General features: G+C 38.5%; 2 protein-coding genes across 2 annotated transcripts; one reads left to right on the forward strand and one right to left on the reverse strand.

Moving 5' to 3' along the window:
* Positions 1 to 3,533: 3,533 nt before the first annotated feature.
* Positions 3,534 to 5,713, reverse strand: LOC122081290 (geraniol 8-hydroxylase-like). The gene is made up of 2 exons (XM_042648339.1): positions 4,518 to 5,713; positions 3,534 to 4,454 (listed from the first exon to the last, which is right to left on the reverse strand). The coding sequence occupies exons 1-2, from the start codon at positions 5,463 to 5,465 to the stop codon at positions 3,831 to 3,833; spliced, it is 1,572 nt and encodes a 523-aa protein (XP_042504273.1). The 5' UTR covers positions 5,466 to 5,713; the 3' UTR covers positions 3,534 to 3,830.
* A 2,286-nt stretch (positions 5,714 to 7,999) lies between these two features.
* Positions 8,000 to 10,397, forward strand: LOC122081412 (geraniol 8-hydroxylase-like). The gene is made up of 2 exons (XM_042648532.1): positions 8,000 to 9,168; positions 9,663 to 10,397. Exons 1-2 carry the CDS (start codon positions 8,140 to 8,142, stop codon positions 10,284 to 10,286), a joined length of 1,653 nt encoding a protein of 550 aa, XP_042504466.1. The 5' UTR covers positions 8,000 to 8,139; the 3' UTR covers positions 10,287 to 10,397.
* The last annotated feature ends 11,090 nt before the right edge of the window (positions 10,398 to 21,487 follow it).

The following is a 21,487-nucleotide window of genomic DNA, read 5'->3' on the forward strand; positions in this document are numbered from 1 at the left end:
TGCAACATTTATACATTTCAAAATCCAAATGTCGTGGAATATTTTGTAGAATTCAAACCCATTTTAACGCCTCAAATACTTTTCTACATGATAACAGTTGGAGTTTGAAATGTACATGTCATGCCCACAGAGAGAATTGGATAAGAATTGAATAATTAAGAATTAGACTCTAAAAGTGGTGGATGAGAAAACAATGATATTGAATAAACATGATTTTTTCTATTGTATACAAATGGATAGGATTATTGACCACCAAATATCGTAATTGCAAGCCTAGAGCCTCGGAATGCCACTGGGGCAGAATTGGACCTCAATTTTGGACTAAAACGATCACTACGATGGGCTTGAGCTAATGTAATCCAAATTTGTCAACTTTCCTGCTTCAGCCCAGCCCCTTAGCAATTAGATGGGATTTCTACTTTACCTATTATCTGCACCGGCAATGGTCAAAGAGGTCTGCCACGTGGTTTTAAGTTATTAAAGAAATTTAAAGTATGTTCTTNAAAAAAAAAAAAAAAAAGAAAAAGGAAAATAGCGTCCCAAAGTCCACACATGTAAACATTATTTATTTATTTATTGGGGATACGTTTTGTGACCAATAATGCACATCAGATGGGACTGAAGAAGGTTCATCAAAGACTTCATCCCTCATCTATTGGTTGTGTGCATAATGTACGATTGTACAGAAAACCTTTTGCCTTATTTATTTTTCAAGAAAAAAAAAAGGGATGGAGTAGACATAGGATATACCTTGGATTTAGAGAGACTTTTTTTTATTATTTAAAATTAACTAATAATTAATAGTTATTAGGATTTTGGACTTATTTAGTGTTTGTATGCATACTAATTCATGTTTGATTATCCGTATGCATAGGAATATATATTCAACTATGAATATGACTTTGAACTTAATTGTTTGTATACTTTTGAGTTCTATTAAACAAATGAAATCAGATTGTCCTGTTATTAAACGGAACTAAATCCTTCAAATGATCATATTTTTTAGGTGAAATGATCATATTTGATGGTCTTTAAATGTTTTTGTATAATGAGTGATTTGAGACATATTGAAGAAACTAAATGAACCAAAAGCTAACCTAAAATTGACACCCTTAAGTTGAACCTATGTAATTGGGATATGGATGATTAGTTTTTGTGGTAGTTGTAACTTTTACCGTTTGCACAATCTGTGCACTCTTCTACATTTATGATTGTTAGGATTTTGAATGCTGAATAAACATATATTTTTTTATAAAAAAAATGCTGAATAAATAATCTTTCAATATAGTAATTTTGTTGTAAGATTGTTTAAAGAAAAAAAAAGTTGTAAGATAATTATATTAGTCAATTATTGCAATTTCTCTCAATAGAATAAACCAAGGATTAAAGTATCGGTATCGGTCGTCGTATCGGTCGGTCAAAATTAAGATACGTATCGGAGGGTATCGTATCGTATCGGAGATACGCTAAGATATGCACATAAATGGATAGGAAACACATTTTTATACACTTTTGCATAAAAAAAACAGTTAAAAAAAGTTATATATAACATGTAGAATGCATAAATACTTAAATGGAGGGTATCGTATTGATAGACAAATATATTGAGTTGAAAATGTTCAAAATGATGAGGGTATGGTATTGATAGACAAATATATTTTTTTGAGAAAAATCAAAATTTTCCATGGAAGTTGTAGAACACTTGTTTTTACATAACATATAAAAAATCTAAACATATAAAAAATCTAAACATTTTTAATCATTGAGCATGAGTAGATCTAAGAAATTTGAAATAAATTGAAACCCTCATTTTCTCTTGAAAAAAGTTTGTAAATCCTTATAAATCCAATGATTTCATATAATAATGATGCACAAAATGTGATTCTAAGTATGATGAACTAGGGGTGTCAATTCGTGGCCCGAACTAACTAAACCGATCGGGACCGACCGTTTATAGACCGGCCCGGCCCGGACCATCTATTAAACGTGTCGGGCTTGAGCCCGAACCATTTATTAAACGTGTCGGGCTTGAGCCCGGCCCGTTTATAAACGGTCGGTCTTGGTTTTGCCACTTGGACCGTCGGGCGCCCGATCGAGACCGATCGTTTAACACCCGATCGAGACCGGCCTATTGTGCACTGGCCTAGCCCGACCCTTTAATGATTGTAGAATACCTATTTTACCCCCCAAATTAGAAAGTAAAAAGTAAAAAGTAAAAACATGTTCACATTTTAAATAATGGTTATATTTGGTATCATTTATTAATTTATTATCATTTTTTTGGGCTTGCATGAGTGGGCCGAAATATAAGAGCACATTTTAAAGAGGGCCCGTTTAAAAATTGGTTAAAACCCGTTTAACATTAAACATGTCCGTAGCCCAATTAAGACCCCACTAAAGTCCGATTAAGGTGGCCCGATTATAGCCCGAGGCCGACCGACCGAATATAAAGTGTACCATGCCCTCAATAACTAAGCCCGATTAGTTAAATGGGCGGACACAGTGTAGCCTTTGAAAGTCTTCAAGCCCGATTAAGCCCGACCGAAACCGAACCGAACCGACCCGACCGGTTGACACCCCTATGATGAACCTTAGATTTGTAAAAAAACTTGAAAATCTAAGGTTAAAGTTGAAAAAAGTGAGTAAAGATTCAAGAACTTACTATTCAAAATTTTCAACTTTCAAGTTCAATGTTCTTCTTGGACTATGTTTTTCTCATTCTTTGAACCATTCACTTCAACAATGTTTCTTTCAATCTACCATTTGAGTTTCCAAAAAGGTATGTGAAATCAAAGGGGAAGAAAGAAGAGAAATATAGAAAACTATTGGTGAGAGTTTGAAGTGTTTGTTTCAAACAACAAAAGGCACATTCACGGGAATTTTCATATTTTCAGTCGATACATACCGATACGATACTGATACAGTACGATACGGCTCGATACTGCACGATACGATCGATACATACCGATACTCTCGGGAATTTCCAGATTTTCAAAAGTTCGTATCACAGAGTATCGTACGTATCGATACCGATACGATACGACACGATACGATACATACGATATGGCGATACGCAAAAAGGGGCCTAAAATTCTATGTAGCGTATCGGTATGTATCGTGCCGATGCCTACCGATACGGATATATATCGACCGATACGGATACGTATCAACCGATACGACACGATACGCACCGATACTTAAAACCATGGAATAAACTATTGCCAGCCTAATGCCATGTGGTCCACAACCTGTCATCAACGAATAAATAGGACGTCTCATTCATGAAATTTCGTATACCATATGCAAATTAAATTCAGATTTCGACTATCTATTTACATTCTTAACTCGTGTAATTTAGATTTGTAAAAACATCATTTGCCATGGAATCATCGGTGCAATGAGCATCCAATGACCAGAATAACATCAGACACGTGTTGATATCATCTCGGCCATCCGATGCTTGTTGCACCGTCGCACTGCCACACCCACGACAGACTAATAATCACCTCTAGACTTTCCTCCCCCTTAATGTATACAACATGCTTTTAATCCATGTCTCAAATATACCGATACAAATCGAATTTATATTTTTGGCTATTTGTTTACATCCCTAATAAGCTTTGATCCATTCCACCGATACTATCTAGCATATCTTATCATTCCCATCCCCCATTTGAACAATTGAAAAGTTGAACAGTTCCCATCTCCAATCTCAATTTGATGGGGTCCATCAAATTGAGCCTGTGACAGTGACACCCCATCCGATGGACACCATCTAACAGATCATATCATTCCCCTGTTTGAACAGTCGAACACTCTTCATCTCTATCCTACAAATATAGAGCTGTATCAACCAATCTTGGTGTGGGAACCGCAAGAAGTGGGGTCGCCGCCTTTAAGACGATTCCAAACTTTTCAGAAAGGTCAACCTCTGCAACACCTTCCGGCAATCTCCAGTCGAATGAGTGCAACAGAGACGCCAGTGTATACATTACCGTCCTTTCTGCCATTCCCGTCCCTGCACATATTCTTCTTCCAGAGCCAAATGGGAAATAGTTAAAGTCGTTACCATTAAAATCCCATCTATCATTGAGAAACCTCTCTGGTTCAAATATTGAGGGGTTCTCCCAAATAGAAGGATCCCTGTGAATAGCCCACACGTTTACGAAGACCCTGGCACCCTTCGGAACAGAGTAACCGCCGATGGTGCAAGATGAGCTTGGGCAGTGAGGAACCAACAACGGGAGCGCCGCATGTAGGCGGAGCACCTCTTTCATCACCGCCGGCAGGTAATGCAGTTTGGGAAGATGAGACTCTTCAACTATGTTATCTCGTCCCACCACTCTGTCCAACTCTTCTTGGACCTTCCTCATTGTCTCTTGTTTGTTCATCATCTCTGCCATCGCCCACTCCACTGTGTTTGAGGTCGTATCAGTCCCACCCACCACCATATCCTGGTTCATTTGTTAATTAATTAGCTATAGCCATTAACTTAATAGCGAAGAATTTAAGCTTACCATGAGCAAGGCCTTGAGGTGGAGCATGGTGAGAGGGGTTTTAGAATCTGCTTCGTCCTTGAGCTTCAGAAGAAAGTGGAGAAAATCATGGCACTCTTCCCCGCCCTGTCCGTCCATCTTCAGTCGATGATCGATGACTGAATCGAAGATCTGGTCCAATCGCGGGAACAGAGCCTTCATGTCTCTCTCCACGCCTTGTATATCAAAGCGGGCCAGACTGGGATAGAAATCCGAAACATTGGGCTTACCCAAAAGCTCAGTCATCTCGCCGACAAGTCGCCGGAACTCAGCGCCTAGGCTATCTCGCTTCCCGCCTTCGACGGTGCCACCCCACAACATACTCGTGATCAGATTAAGTACGGTGAGGAACATCTGCTCACCCACGTTCACCGGACATCCAGACTTGCTGTAAATATAGCTGATAGTCTGACGGATCTCTCGACGGCGATGGCCGTAAACTGCGTCGAGGGAGGCGTTGCCGAGCATCTCGCGCACGCACACCTTGCGCAGCAGCCGCCACTGCGGTCCATACGGACTCCATGCGATGTCTATGCCGCCGTATGTGGCTACACGTGCTGCGATTGGTGGGTCACGGTTGGCGAAGGTGGTGTCTTGGTCCTTGAGGACCTCCTTAGCCAAGGATGGCGAGCTCACTATGACGCCTAGTTTGTTTCCGAGATGGAGCTTAAAGATGGGACCATAGGTCCGAGCAAGATTAGCAAAGTAGGTGTGGAGGTCAGGGTCCAGGAATGGAAGGTTCCCTAGGAGTGGCAGAGGTCGCGGGCCTGGCGGCAATGGAGGGTTTTGGTTTCTTGATTTCTTGAGCAACCATACGAACCAGAAGATGAAAAGGACGGCGAGGGTGAGCGTGAGTAGTGTTGGGGTGAACTGGTCCTTCTGAGTGCTTGCCTTCCGCCATGACCACCAGATATCAGAGAGGCTGCCCATGATCACTGGGGGTTGAGGTCGGAGAAAATCGTTTTCTATCTGTGATTGGACGTGGGTGGAGATCAGCTCATCTCTAAGGCCACCGAGGGGAAGATTTGAACAAAAGAGAGAGAAGGCAAATCAATTAATGGACGCCATAGTCTCGTTGAGGATAAGAATGAGTCGGATAAAATCCCCAAAATCGAGTGGAAATGAAGATCCCAAACCAAGGTTCTAAAATATCATTCCAGAACGATCTGGAATCTGGATCGGACCATATCTAACAGTTATATCTCGATTTTTAGACAGGAAATGTCCAGGCACAACGTGTGCAAAATGACCGCATTGTCCCCACCCTGTGTGGATTGAAGATGCTCTCACTTTTGCTCTCATTGGCCTAAGAGTCTACCGTATGCCACACCAACGACAGGGTTTTTTCACCAAGGAATTTATGGAAGAGGTTTCCGAAAAATGCACTGTAGCTCGTGTGGGGGTCAACGAGAATAGTAGTAGAAGCATTAATAGTGGTGAAAGTTTCTATTTTCATAAAGGATGGGGTAATCATTTCTATATTTGGATGCAAGGAGCATGCTATCTTTTAAGATTCTTTTTCCCTAAACTTATATATGGTTAAATAATAATATAAAAATATGAATAATTTAATGGACAATACGATTTACATAATTTAAAAAATGTGCCAAGCCATGCTCTAGGCTTCTAGCTAGTGCTAAATAAATGTGAAATGAGACGCGAATAAATTTAACAAAATGTATTACCTAAATTGAAATATATATTTTTGGAAATATTTGTCTTCCTGAGTGTGGTAGGTGAGGAGCGAGGAGGAACTCAACAGTTTTTTACTGAAAGATTGTCCAAAGTACCTTTCTCCTTACTCTAGGAGTCCCATTCAACCATTGAAAGTGGGATTCAGCTCCTTTTTAATTCTTAATTAATCAATTCTTGTTCAATTCTCTCTATGCATGCAACATTTATACATTTCAAAATCCAAATGTCGTGGAATATTTTGTAGAATTCAAACCCATTTTAACGCCTCAAATACTTTTCCACATGATAACAGTTGGAGTTTGAAATGTACATGTCATGCCCACAGAGAGAATTGGATAAGAATTGAATAATTAAGAATTAGACTCTAAAAGGTGTGGATGAGAAAACAATGATATTGAATAAACATGATTTTTTCTATTGTATACAAATGGATAGGATTATTCACCACCAAATATCGTAATTAGTTGGCAATGCAAGCCTAGAGCCTAGGAATGCCACTGGGGCAGAATTGGACCTCAATTTTGGACTAAAACGATCACTACGATGGGCTTGAGCTAATGTAATCCAAATTTGTCAACTTTCCTGCTTCAGCCCAGCCCCTTAGCAATTAGATGGGATTTATACTTTACCTATTATCTGCACCGGCAATGGTCAAAGAGGTCTGCCACGTGGTTTTAAGTTATTAAAGAAATTTAAAGTATGTTCTTGATCCAGAGGCCCAAAGTGTGGTGGACTAAATAGACCACATTGTGGAATTCTTCTATGTGATGGGTATTGTATGTTCATACTGCTTTTTGTAACGAAGCTTCTGCTTTTCTAGTTGTGTGCCTTTTGCTGATTAATAAAAATCTGTTGCATTGTACCAACTCTTATAGAGAGAGAGAGAGAGAGAGAGAGAGAGAGAGAGAGAGAGAGAGAGAATAAGGGTTGGCACATTTCTTGAACGGAAAGACGATAATATTTTTATATTTCTTTCACCCTGAGACCGATTCCATGTTTATGCTTCGGAATGTGGTAAGGAGACTATTAGCACATTAATAATTCAACTCTGGGTGTCGCGAGCTTTAGGTCGGCCGATGTACGCACGCTGTCATCTCTGTTACTCCATGGACCTCTAAATCCCTCAATTCTACAGTCTAACCAGCCTCCAAAGTAAGACAACGTTTGATAGTCATTCTATTATAAAATGACGTTTTATGTCAAAATCAAAATTTTCGTGCCTGTATCAAAATTTCATTTTGAAACGAAATCCATCATGTTCTACATTTATTGTTTCTGGTTTTTATTTATTTATTTTTATCTAGATTGTTTTGAAATAACAGAAAAACAAACTATAAACACCAAACGGAAGAATTCATTTTCTTATTCCTATAAAATGAAAGAATGTCAATAGCATTTTTTAAATGACTATCAAACCCAAGTCCGGATCAAGTACTTGTATGAGAATGATTCTTTCTTGTATTTCATTCACACTTGGACTTCATTTAATCTTTCTCCTCTTTTAATTAGTTTTTACTTTTAATGAAATTCAATTGTAGATTAAACACTATACGAAAATGATTCTTGTAAAAGACTCATCCATACCCATCAAATGCAACCTAAAAGATTTTTTTTTTTAGGTGGAGACAACAATAAAGATATCACCTGTATTGTGTGGTGTGCAGAGTGTTTGGGTCAAGTTGTTGGATCTTAAATAAAATGCCAATAAAGAGAATAATAATAATTTTAATTTTTTAATTTTTAATTTTTTTTAAAATTTTTAATTTTTTTTTAATTCCTTCACTTTCACACTCCATTTGGACTTTGGAGCCATGGATTAAGGAGTACATAAAAATCTGGGTTTGGGGAAACATCTCTTCCATCCTCTTGTATTGCTCGACTTCCACTAACTACGGTCTTTGCCTTTGCCATGTCTCTGATCTCCAAGGTTTCGGATGCTCCTTATGCTTTGGTGCAATGGTGGTGGCAGGCGGGTAGCGAGATCTATCAGTACCGGAGAGACAATTTCTTTGTACTATCGATCTTCCTGGTGTTGGCCACCGCCATAACAGTATCACGGTGGCGGCGTTGGTCAAGGAGGGAGAGAACGCCACTGCCTCCAGGACCAGGAGGCCTGCCGATAGTCGGCGATCTCCCTTTCATTGGTACCCAGCTCCACCGGAGTTTCGCCAAATTGGCTGAGACCTATGGTCCCATCATGAAACTCCGATTAGGAGCCAAGGTATGCATCGTGGTGACTTCACCATCTCTGGCAAAGGAGGTATTTAAAGATCACGACACCATATTCGCCAACCACGACGTGTTAGCGGTGGGGGCTATTGCTAGTTACGGAGGCGTTGACATAGTCTTTTCACCATACGGTGACCATTGGCGGATGCTCCGAAAGGTTTCCGTCTCGGAGATGCTAAATCACAAGAGGCTGGAAGCTATGTATGGTCTCCGGCGGAAAGAGGTCCGCCACATGGTGAGTCAACTCTATTCCAAAGCCGGCTCTCCGGTCGACGTTGGGGAGCAGATGTTTCTCACCACATTCAACATCATAACCAGTATGTTATGGGGTGATACACTTGAAGGGGAGAAGGGGCGGCGCACCACCGTCGACGTTCGGGAAGTAATGGACAGAGTCGTGAAGCTTCTTGGCGAGCCCAATATTTCCGATCTTTTTCCGGCGCTGGCGTGGCTTGATATCCAAGGCCTTGGGCGGCGGATGAAGAAGGAGATTTCGTGGTTCGATCAGATGTTAGATTCCATCATCAATAAACGGCTCAAAAGAGAGAGAGAAAGAGCGAGCGGGCGAGGTGAAGAGATTGACGACGGCGTACAAGATAAGGATCTCCTTCAGGTCTTACTCCAGCAGCTCAATCTGAAGGCCAAGGAAGGAGTGCCTAATAATGCGACACCTGGCCTTACTATCTCTCACATCAAGGCCTTGTTTTTGGTATGATACATTTCTTTCTTTTTGGGCTTGACAAAAATGTTTCAATATATAGTGGGCCTGTGGGCCTTGACCCAGACTTGTGGAATGGTCTTACCAGGCCTGAGTTTACTTTAGTTTTAAATAATAAACTGCGAGAAATCTATGCACCCCAACCCCCCATCCTTTGGAAAAAAACCATAAACTTGACTCTGGCCCATGGGCTGTCATACTTTTTTTTTTTTTGCTACCGACCGATATCCAAGCCTTGGCGTAACTAGTCCCACAAATTCACACTGATCATACAACCGTATGGAATAGATCATACCAGGGTGAAGTGACAACTATTCAACTTTGCAAAAGTCCCTTGCCAACTCGACTACCTTACTTCTGCTATACAGATTTATGAATTATTTCGTTTCTTGTTTGGTATCTAATGTTTGTTCTCACTACAAATACAACAATGGTGAATGATGATGAAATGGGCACTTTCCTAAATCATTAAATTTTATTTGCAGGACATGATGGTGGCTGGGACTGAATCAACATCAAGCGCAGTGGAGTGGGCAATGGCTGAACTATTGAAACACCCACATATAATGAAGAAAGCTGAAGAAGAACTAGAAGAGGTTGTGGGGTTGAAGAATATGGTGGAAGAGTCTCATTTGCCTAAGTTGCATTACTTGCATGGAGTGGTGAAGGAAGTTTTGCGTCTTCACCCACCTGCTCCTTTCTTGGTTCCTCGATGCCCAAGTGCATCATGCACTGTAGGTGGTTTTATGATTCCAAAGGGCTCCAAAGTTATAGTGAACGCATGGGCTATGCAGAGGGATCCTATGTCTTGGGATAACCCCTTGGAGTTCCAGCCGGAGAGGTTCTTGAGATCAGGCGATGATGAATATGATTTTAGTGGCAAAGATTTTAGATATATTCCATTTGGATCAGGAAGAAGGGTGTGTGTAGGAATCCCTATGGCAGAAAGAATGGTACCATACCTATTGGCATCAATTTTGCATTCATTTAGGTGGCAGTTGCCAAATGGAGTGGAACTTGATATGTCGGATAAGTTTGGTATGGAATTAAAGAAGGCAATGCCACTTGTTGCGATCCCATCACCTAGGTTATCAAACTCCACACTATGATTAAAGTCATTGATGCAAGGGAATTCTTATTTATATTATTTCTGGTGTCGGTTGATTTGTAATTTTAGTTTTTGTCCTTTCAGTATAACATATTTTTCTTTTCTAGATAAATTTTAATATTTTACATGACTACTCGGAAAAAATGAAATGACATTTTTTATAATGACATAATGTTAAGCTTTTTTTTATTTATTTATTATTTTTTTTTTATTTATAATGAAATGATAAATCGCTTTCATAACAAAATGAATCCATTACCATTAAAAGCATGAAAACCTAGTTTGTTAAATAATATAAAGGGAAAAGAATGCTACTGGGTCATGCAGTGCAAGGCCCAATGAGGAGGAGATACATAGGCATCAATAGGGTGGGTGGATGGGTGGGGGGGGTATTATGTTACCCTTTCTATGTATGGATTTAAGAATCACATGACTAGAGGGCGTTCTTACCCATAATGTAATATTAAACATTGAAAAATAAATTTTAATTTAATATTCTAGATATTATCTCTTAGAAAAAACAAAATCCATGGAATCAACACTCCATTCACTATTCTATATAAAAGAAAAAAAGATATGCTAGTAAGCATTCCAAGAAATCATATCAAATATAATTTTAATTTAAAAAAAAAAATCACTATACAATTTCAATCTTTAGAATGTCACAAGTCTATATAACAAAGTTAATTTTGTCAAGAAAAGTTTTCTCCTCTCCATCATATTTAGGTTGTCAATTCTCATTCAAACATTTTAGTTTAGATTTATTTTAATCAGAAGCTTTTACTACTCCTGGGTTTATATCAAGACTAAATACATGTAAAAAGTCATGCAAATGAATCTTAGTGAATTCTGATAAATGCCATGTTAGGTATTGCTAAGCCTGATCATATCTCACTCAATCAGGCTTCTCGAGCTAGACATGAGATTCTAGCTCGATCAGTCAATGGTAGACAGCTAGGCAGTTGGACTTTAGTATTAGTCCAGAATAGGTCACTTGTTCAGAGCGGATTGGAGATCCTCTCCCCTATTGGTGACTCCTCCCCCCACCTATCTCCCATCATCATATGGCATGGCGTGTGAACCACACTGGTTCAACTCTCTTACACCCCCACCTTCTTGAAAAGTATACCTCGATTCCTAGCACATCAATTTAAATCGAGTTCAAATTAATGGCTTCCAACATCCTCATAATTAAGAAAAAAATGGAAATAAAAAAAAGAGTCAAAAGGAAATATGATTTGCAGCTCAGTTGCTGAAGCTGAAGATTACATTGAAATCAAAATTCCAGGCACACCTAATTTAGGGATGGAAGGGACAAAAGGTTCATTTTAAGATCCACTTAGGCTTCAATGGAAACAAACTTACAACCTAACATTGGACTGATATATAGTATTAAATAAATTCAAGTTTTAAATTGATAATATTTAATTTTGGTGAAAGTTTTCCTTCACCTATAGAGGAGGAAGTTACTCCTCCCTAGGTGAAATGAGCTCACAAATGGACTCCAATTGACGAAGTTGAAACTATACTATCCTCCCCTTCGCAATCTGATAGCACTGGTGCCCATGGTGAAGGAGTGAAGGGAAACTCGGTCCAAGAATATCTAGCAATAAGAACTCTGCTAGTATGCCAATGGATTCATCACAAGGCTTACAAAAAACCCTTGCCTACCTCAAACGTACATCTAAAGTCCTACAAAAATGGGAAACTAGAGTATGAAGCCTTCATCCCATAACAAAGTCATAAATAATGGTTGTCATCCTTATGCCCTCTCGGACTTGGATTGTTCATTGTTAGTACAAACTTCGCACAAAGAAGACCGCAATTGGACTTTGTAAGATCAATTATTGGGCACTCAATTTACTTATTTGTATGCATAACAAGGGGAAAATATTGCATTACTGTCTTCTGTAATACCTATATTAGTTTTGGATACATTAGTTAAAATAAAAAATTGTTACTTTTAAGCAATTTTGGGTACATTAGTTAAAAAGGAGAAGGAATTCTAAGTGAGGGGCATAGGGAGCACATCAATGAGGAGCAACGAAACATTTTCTTATAAGGGTAGAGAGGTCATTACAGAGAAAGAGGGGTTGTTAATGTACCCTCCACATTGGGCCTAGGACTTTTTCACTTACCTAAAAAATAATTGGGTGGGTTGTGTTTGGTGTAACCACAGCTGGTTATACTACGCATGGAACATTCATTTAATTTTCATGATGAAAATACTCTCGCTAGACCTTCCATATGGTTGGAGGGTTGGAATTTTCGTAAATATTGTGGTTGGACATTTTGTACAAAGGTAAAAATGAAAGCGAAAAATAGATATAGCACATAATGGGAACACCCTAAGGTAGGGGTGTCAAAACCTAACCCGAACCGATAAAATCGATCGAAACTGATCGATAAAATCCAAAGCAAACCAAACCGATCCTTATTTGATTGGTTTTGGACTGAGGTATGTTAGGACCGGTCAAATCGAACCGACCAATAACCAAACTGAAACCAAACCGAATGAAACCGATAAAAAAATAAATGATTATGAGATTATAAATTGGTGAATTGACCGTCCATTTTTTACAATATGAGTGAGAAAATTTTTTATTGTAAGAGGAATTGTTACAAATCATTGAATATTACGTTATGAATAGAGAAATTGTTTTGTAAATTGTAATAATGCTTCCATTGATTTCTTTGTTCACTATAGAAAATTAGTTGGATAGTTAAATGAATGATTGGGGTAATATGGTTCATTTTGTGATTTCAATATTAGTTATGTTCTTAGTAATTTATTATCCATTGGTTTCAATATTAGTTATCTTTCCCTTACAATGATAAACCATGATTTAATCATAAATTTAAAGTGTTTTTTTCGTCAAATCTTGTCACTATAATTTATGAATGGAAGATTCATTATGGTTCAAGCCCAATAATAAACTGATATAAACAAGTATTAACCCAATATTAAAAAACCGAAATAAATCGAAACCAAAACCGACCAAAAATCGAAGTTCCGTAATGGATTGGTTTTGGTCTCCCTCATTCTTAGACTGAAACCGATTCAACTCGATCGAGACCAAACCGAACCATCCAATTGACACCCCTACCCTACGGGTATTAAATGGTTTGGTTCCAATGTAAATAGTTCAGTTCGGTTTGATGCAAGATTATTTAGCTAAAACTAAAATGAACCATTTAATAAACAATTTTAGATATTGAAATCGGTATAAACCGTAGTTTTCATAGGTTTTCTAATTTTTTTATTCAAATGGCTTCTTTATCTTTAATTTTTTATGGAAATTGATGCAGACTTAACATTGAATTGAATTTTTTATTGTTATAAGCTTTCCGGTTGTCAAATGTAAATTATATATATATTTTTTTATTGAAATGGATCTAAACTTAACATTAAATTGAATTATTTATTTTTATATGCTTTCCGGTTATTTAATGTAAACTTGAATTTTTTTTTTTCATTGAAATGGATGTAAACTTAATATTGGATGACTTAAACTTACAATGTATATATTAAACAGGTTAGAGATCAATTTGGTCTAATCTGTTAACTAAATGGTCTCAATTTTAAAATCAAAATCGAAATATTTATTAAACGGTTTCATGGTTTTGAGTAAATGGCTCAATTGGATTTCAGTTAACAGTTTTTTGGTTGATTTTGACACCCTTAGAAAACCCTCATAATATGACTTTTGTCTTTTCTAATCACATTACCTAGCTACCCTTTTGTCATGTCTAGTCCACATGAAAAGTTGAGGGGTACAAAAGGATGGTTACATTCTTGGTTAAGTGTTGTAATCAACTTTTTATATATGAAGGTAATCAACTTGGTTACACACCAGGTATAAGAGTTTTAAAAAATTGGATGCCATTTTGTGGAATAAAATCTAACATCTTGAAGGAAGAATGTTCCAAAATGAGCTTGGAACTACTACACGTGCGAGTGTTTCAAAACGAGTTTGAATCTATTACACGTGCGATCACCTAATTATACATGTGAGGATCCGACACCTACCACCAATAGTTATAACTTGTCATGCGTAGACACTAATCAGAGAATCTATTCTAAAATTTAAGACAATCGACGTCAAATGGCAATCAACCTTTAGTTGCCAATCACATTAGGGTTCTGGGTTTGGTCTTGGTTCTCGTCCCCGTGTGAGGAAGGGGACCGATGGAGGCACGTCCCTTCCATCCGAGACACAGCTCTCTCACTCGTGTCATCAGACACGGGGACCTGATCCGAACTCACGGGGTTTCTTCCCTCCAAGTCTCCTCTCCTCACATTTCTTAAGCAGTTCTCAATACTCTTACCATGATAATCTGGGCTCTTTCTTCGGCTACTAAGCTATATAGTGTAATAGGGTGTTTACGACTCCAGATTCGAGTTATTTGAAACATAGCCGAGCTGGGGTTATCGATCTTCCACGGCTTCTGTCCCCGTCTCCCTACCATGTCTCCGAACTCCAAAGCTTCTGATGCTGCTTATCCTTTGGCGCGATGGTGGTGGCAGTGGCGGTGGGGGAGAGAGATCTACCAGTACCTGATAGAAGATTACATCTTAAACGCACCACGGGCCACCAGCTTGATAACGATCTTTCTGGTGTTGGCCACCGTCCGAATAGTAGCACGGTGGTGGCGTTGGTGAAGGACGGAGACAACGCCACTCCCTCCAGGGCCACGAGGACTGCCGATAGTCGGAAACCTCCCCTTCATCGGCACCGAAATCCACCGTAGTTTCGCCAAGTATGCTGAGACCTATGGTCCCATTATGAAAATTCGATTAGGAGCCAAGCTCTGCATCGTGGTGACGTCACCGTCGCTGGCAAAGGCGGTCTACAAAGATAACGACCCTATATTCGCCAACCACCACGTGATAGCGGCGGGGGCGAGTGCCTCTTACGGGGGCGTTAACATTGTCTGGTCACCATACGGTGACCATTGGCGGATGCTTCGTAAGGTCTGTGTCTAGGAGATGCTTAATCACAAGAGGCTTGAATCCCTCTATGGGCTTCGGCAGAGAAAGATCCAATATATGGTGCGGCAACTATATTCCAAGATCGGCTGCTCCCCAGTAGACGTTGGGGAGCAGTTGTTCCTCACCAGTTTCAACGTCATAACCAGCATGTTGTGGGGAGACACATTGGAAGGGGAGGAAAGGCGGCGCACCACCGCAGAGCCCCGGCGAGTAAGGGACACAGTGTTGGTGCTTGTTGCGAAACCCAATATTTCGGATCTTTTTCCGGCGCTGGCGTGGCTTGACATCCAAAGTATTGGGTGGCGGATGAAGAAGTCGATTTCGTGGTACGATAGGATGTTGGATTCAGTCGTCGATGTACGGCTAAAAAGAGAAAGGGAAGGGAATGAGGATGGCAAACAAGCCAAAGATCTCCTACAGGTCTTACTACAGCAGCTCAATCTCAAGAAAGACGAAGGAGTCCCTAACAATAGGAGCCTTCGCCTCACCATCACCCACATCAAGGCTTTGTTCTTGGTATGGTACTTTTCTTTTAGTGTTTTTTCGTATTCCTAGGGCAAATGGAAAATGAATGTTGCTTGTATGATCACTTGGTCGTACAAGTCAGCATCCAACATCTATTCTTTTTGTTTTCAAATATACTCATTTTTATCCTTGTAATGGCAGAAAGAAGGATAGGTGTTGGATACTGACTCATACAATCAGGTGATCGTACCAGCAACAGATCTTATTTCGGGCAAATGACCCTTGTAATCCATTCCACCTTCCATCACCTGTTCCTCTGTTTTCAAATATATCCCATTCACTCTTATAATGGTAGAAAGTGAACAAGTATTGGATGCTCATATGTACGATCAGGTGATCGTACATGTAATGGATCCAAATTCGTCGCAAAGTCATGGTTTGACTGACATACTTAGGGCTGAGGGTTGCGAAATGATTAAGATTTAAATGGGCTTGGGATTGGCCTTGGCCTCGACTTTAAACTCTGAGGGTTTCCCTGATGTGTGATTACTATTTACTTGATGAAAGCTAGGCACTTGTGACTCACTAATTAATTTTAATTCACAAGATATCATGTTGGCTGGGACTGAAACGGTGTCGAGCACAGTGGAGTGGGCATTGGTTGAGCTATTGAAACACACACATGTAATGAGGAAAACTCAAGAAGAGCTAGAAGAGGTAGTGGGGCTGAAAAATATGGTGGAAGAATCTCATTTGACTAAGTTGCATTACTTGCATGGACTGGTGAAGGAAGCCTTGCGTCTTCACCCACCTAGTCCTTTCTTGGTTCCTCGATGCCCAAGTGCATCCTGCACCATAGGTGGCTTTATGATTCCAAAGGGTTCTAAAGTAATGGTGAATGTGTGGGCTATACAGAGGGATCCTATGGTTTGGGATAACCCCTTAGAGTTCCAACCAGAGGGGTTCTTGAGATCGGGTGGTAATGAATGTGATTTTTATGGCAATGATTTTCGCTTTATTCCATTTGGATCAGGAAAAAGGGTATACGTAGGAATCCCTATGACAGAAAGAATGGTACCATGCCTATTGGCATCAATTTTGCATTGTTTCAGGTCGGAGTCGCCAAATGGTGTGGAACTTGATATGACAGATAAGTTTGGTTTGGAATTAAAGAAGGCAACACCCCTTATTACGATCCCATCACCTAGGTTGTCTGACCTCAAACTCTACAATTAATAAATTCCTAGTTTACGTAGTTTATAAATGCATCTTGTTCTCTTAGGGTAGAATCCTTGTAACCGACTCCATTTTACTAGTGTAAGGCTGAATAGTAATTGTTGTTGTTATTTATTTGTTTTCTTAGGGTGGAACTTTTCAATGTTGAAAGAGGGGGTTGTTGTTTAATACATTCCTGTCCTCATTTTATATTTTGTCAATTTTTGTCATCCTTCATGTAATTTATAAATGCATCATTTTATGTATTCAGAAATTCTAGCACTTTGCAGTTTTCTTAATGGATCAATTGTAGAATGGTGCTCACAATTTGAGTTAGATACTTAGATGGTACACATTTGCATATGTACAATGGATAGGAGAGTATTTTCATCATTCTCATAAACTTGATAAGCTCACTTGGTAAAATCTTGTTCTAAAAACCTTTTTTTTTTTAATGTCAATATATATGTGGCAATACCAAAAGGATAGGAACACCAATGACCATACATATTCTACATATTCTATTATTTGAAGTTACATCGGACTTTGCTAGTCTACTTGAAGGCTAAGAACTACACTTGGGAGTTAATTACGTTACCAAGAGGCAAATGTATGGTTGGCAACAAGTGGATATATACTCCAATAGGGAAAAAGTTCCTTTCCAACACCAATGACCCTACAATGACTCATCTAAGGGCTGGGAGGGTTTGGACACGCATTCCCAAGTGTTGCCAGTAGGTTTTGGGATGCATGTCCAAGCCCTTGGATGGTCATTGCTGGAGGGGAGTTGGAGGGTCAAGTCGTTGGAGAGGTGCCAGATCCTTCCAGTAGAGGGGTCAATTGTGCATTATGGTTCGACCGGATCAACCGCGATCCGATGGGTCGACCCTGACTTGGAATAAATATAATGTACTATTGCTTGTTGAGAAAGTCATTGTATTTTGGGATTTTTCGAGCTAGGGTTTCAGGGCGAGTTTTCTCACCACTGCTTGAGTGTAATCTCTCTTCTGGATGGTGAAAAATCTTCTTTTTTGCCCGAGGACGTAGCACACCACCCTGGTGTGTGAACCTCATTAAATCTCTAAATGGTGTGGATCTATTTTCTCTTTATTTTTCGTGTTTCTTGGTGTTTGATCTAACATTTTCTTACAGGGGTAAAGAGGTTGTTTCATGAGAGAGAGAGAGAGAGAGAGAGAGAGAGAGAGAGAGTGACTGTTAATCTACCCTCCACATTGGCCTAGGAACTTTTCACATACAAAAAAAAAATGTACTTGGCGTACGAAGGTTGGTCACCAAGCACGGAACCATACTTTTCAGTTTTTATGATGAAACTATTTTCGCCGGACCTTCCATATAGTAAGAGGGTCTGAACTTCCATAAATAGTGGGGTTGGATATTTGTACAACCTGTAAGGGTAAAAAAGGAAGCAAAAAATAGCTATACCACACAAGAACACCCTAAAAGTACTACTAAATGGTTTGGTTCGGTGCAAGATTATATAGGTAAAATCAAAACGAACTATTTAATAAACAGTTTTAGATATTGAAATCAAAATCATTTGTAAATTGTTTTATTAAGCTTTCTAGTTTTTTTTATTCAAACATCTTCTTTACCTTTAAATTTTTTTATTGAAATGGATGTAAGCTTTACATTGAATGACTTAAATATACTATGTATATATTAATTGGTTTACTTAAGTAGTTCGATTTGGTTTGAATCATTTAACTAAACAATCTCAATGTGGAAATCAAAACGGAATCATTTATTTAACGGTTCTATGATTTCGGTGTAAACAACTCAAATCGATTTTGGTAAACGTTTTTTGTTTGATTTTTGACACCCTTAGAACACCCTCAGAACACCCTCATAATATGAGTTTGAATATTCTAATCACATTATCTATCTAATCTTTTGCCATATCTAGTCCACATCAAAAGTGGAGCTGCAGAAGAACAGTAACAATCTTGGTTACACAAGGTATAAGCATTTAAAATAATAATAATAACTGTATGGCGTTTTGTAGAATAAAATATAAAATTTTGTAGGATGAGGGTTTCAAAACTGAGTCTAGAGCAGTTGCACATATATGTAAAGTAGTTGCTCTCCATGTACAATCTTTGCATAACATCTATCCTACCATGACGGATAGTTATAATTTTTTTACCCTCAATGTTTTTCCTCCCTCATCTTTGCTTTTGCTCCTTTTTTTTTTAAGTTCACTTTTTAAACCATTGTAAACTATCATATGAGCAATGGTGATTCGTTTAGGCATCCTGCAAGCAATTGAAGATGGTTGAGATCAATTAATTATTGAATTTAACAACAAAGTCCTAGTTGCTATCCTCATCGATGAGCAAACCAACCTTCCAATTACAATGATTCCTATCATCCAAGATATTTCAATTTGGCATCCAGTTTAGAGCCTTGTAATTTCCGTTTTACTTCAAGAGAGGAAATAATTTAACTCTCTTGCAAGGTGGGTCCAATCCAAGACGAGTAAGGATGTGTTTGGTTACACAATTCATTGAAATTTTATTTTGGATTTGGCAATGAATCCATAGAGAGTGTTTCTGTTAAATTGTATTTATTTTTAAGATTTTTCAAAAAATTGTTTGGTTATCCATCTTGATTTTTGTGATTCTTTTAAATCACCACTTAACATGGACTATTTATATGAGGGCTAGGATTATGTATGTCAAATACAAGTTTTGTTAATTACCCTATTTCACAAATGAACCACATTTAGCTTTACAAGGTGTTTCAAATGAATTAATATTTCTAAGTAGAACCAACTCAAAAAACAACCAAAGAATAATAATAATAATAATAATAATAAAAATAAAAAACAGAATCGTCTTTCACTTGAAAGATTTTCTATCGAATTATGTAACCAAACATATCATATCTGACATATTTTCAAAAAAAAAAAAAAAAAAAAAAAACCTATCATACCAAACTATACATTTTCTTGTGCTCCGTTGTTCCATTTCTATTTCTAGAAATGAAAATTTATGTTTCTATCATTTCTTAAAACAAAAATGGCAAAAACGTTATCAAACGGGCCCTCAAGTGCCACCAATTGTTATAATTTGTCATGCCCGTCAAATAACTTATACATAAGTTGCTGACATACACATGCAGAATCTTTTCCAAAGTTTGAGATTACCAAATCAGAGTTCTGTGTTAACGTCCCCATGTGAGGTCAGGGGACTGGTAGGGGCACATCCCCGGATCCCCTCCATCCCACCACTAACACAGCTCTGACTCGTGTGTCCCCAAATGCTGGACCTGATCTGAACTCATGGGGTCCCTTTTTTTTAAGATGGCCAAGCTCTTTTTTTTTTGGGTAAATAGGTAGCGAAGCTCCAAAAGTGTCATTGCGTGTCAATTCTTGGGTTTGCTTAGCCCAGTTGCGCTTATCGCCGTTCCACTTTCTAAGGAACTCCGTCCCTGGCTCCCTGCCATGTCTTCGATCTCCAAAGTGTTTGACGCTGCTTATGCCTCCAGGGCCACAAGGTCTTCCGATAGTCGGAAGCCTCCCCTTCATTGACACTCAACTCCACAGGTTTCGCCAAGTATGCTCAGACCTATTGTCTCATCATAAAAATACGACTAGGCAGCAAGCTCTGCATAGTGGTGATGTCACTGTCGCTGTCGCTGGCAAAGGAGATCCTTAAAGATCACGACACTATATTCGTCAACCATGACGTGCTGGTGGTGGGGGCTATTGCCTCTTATCGGGGCATTAACATGGCCTGGTCACAATCACTGTTAGCAAAAATGGGAATCGCAAAAAAATAGAAACGGATGGTACGGATATTAAAAAGTAAAATTTTTCGAATGATACGGTCAAATAAATGGTCAAAAAATAGAAAACGGACGGTATGGGTATTAAACGTATAGATTTTAAACAAACAGAACCAAAAAAAGGGTACTATACTCATATAAATTAAGGAATTATTACATGGATACTTGCATCTATGTTCAAAATAACTACGATATCCAATACTAATGCACATATATCTCATGTCTTATTATAAGTTTTATGACATATAATTGAATATCATTCACTATCAATTCTAAATTCATACACCACACATGTCCAAGTTTCATTGAGCAATGTGGCTTGACTATGATGTTGTTCATTGTTGTCAACATAGTTAACATACTCTTGGAGTAATGTATGTTCAGTTTGAGTTAGGAGTCATCACTTTAGAAACATTTTTCAGCAAATGCATCAGTTTGTATCTCAATTTCGGGATCTATACATTGATATTGAGTTGAAGGTGATATCATGAGAAATATAGGTCATTTAGTTAGTTGCAAGTCGGCAAAAGAATCTGGTGGATCAGAGTTCGGGAAAGAGAAATATGGTCAATTAAGTAGACATTATGTTCAACAAGTTAAGTCTTAAAAAAGGCTAAAAAATGAGAACGTGTTTAAATGCATTTTAAACTTGTTTAGAACGGAAATGCTTGCAATTTATTGTTTTTTAAAGTATCTTTGAGAAACATACGAGAAAACGTGTT

The sequence above is a fragment of the Macadamia integrifolia genome, chromosome 6, assembly GCF_013358625.1.
Source record: "Macadamia integrifolia cultivar HAES 741 chromosome 6, SCU_Mint_v3, whole genome shotgun sequence".
NCBI classification, from domain to species: Eukaryota; Viridiplantae; Streptophyta; class Magnoliopsida; order Proteales; family Proteaceae; genus Macadamia; species Macadamia integrifolia.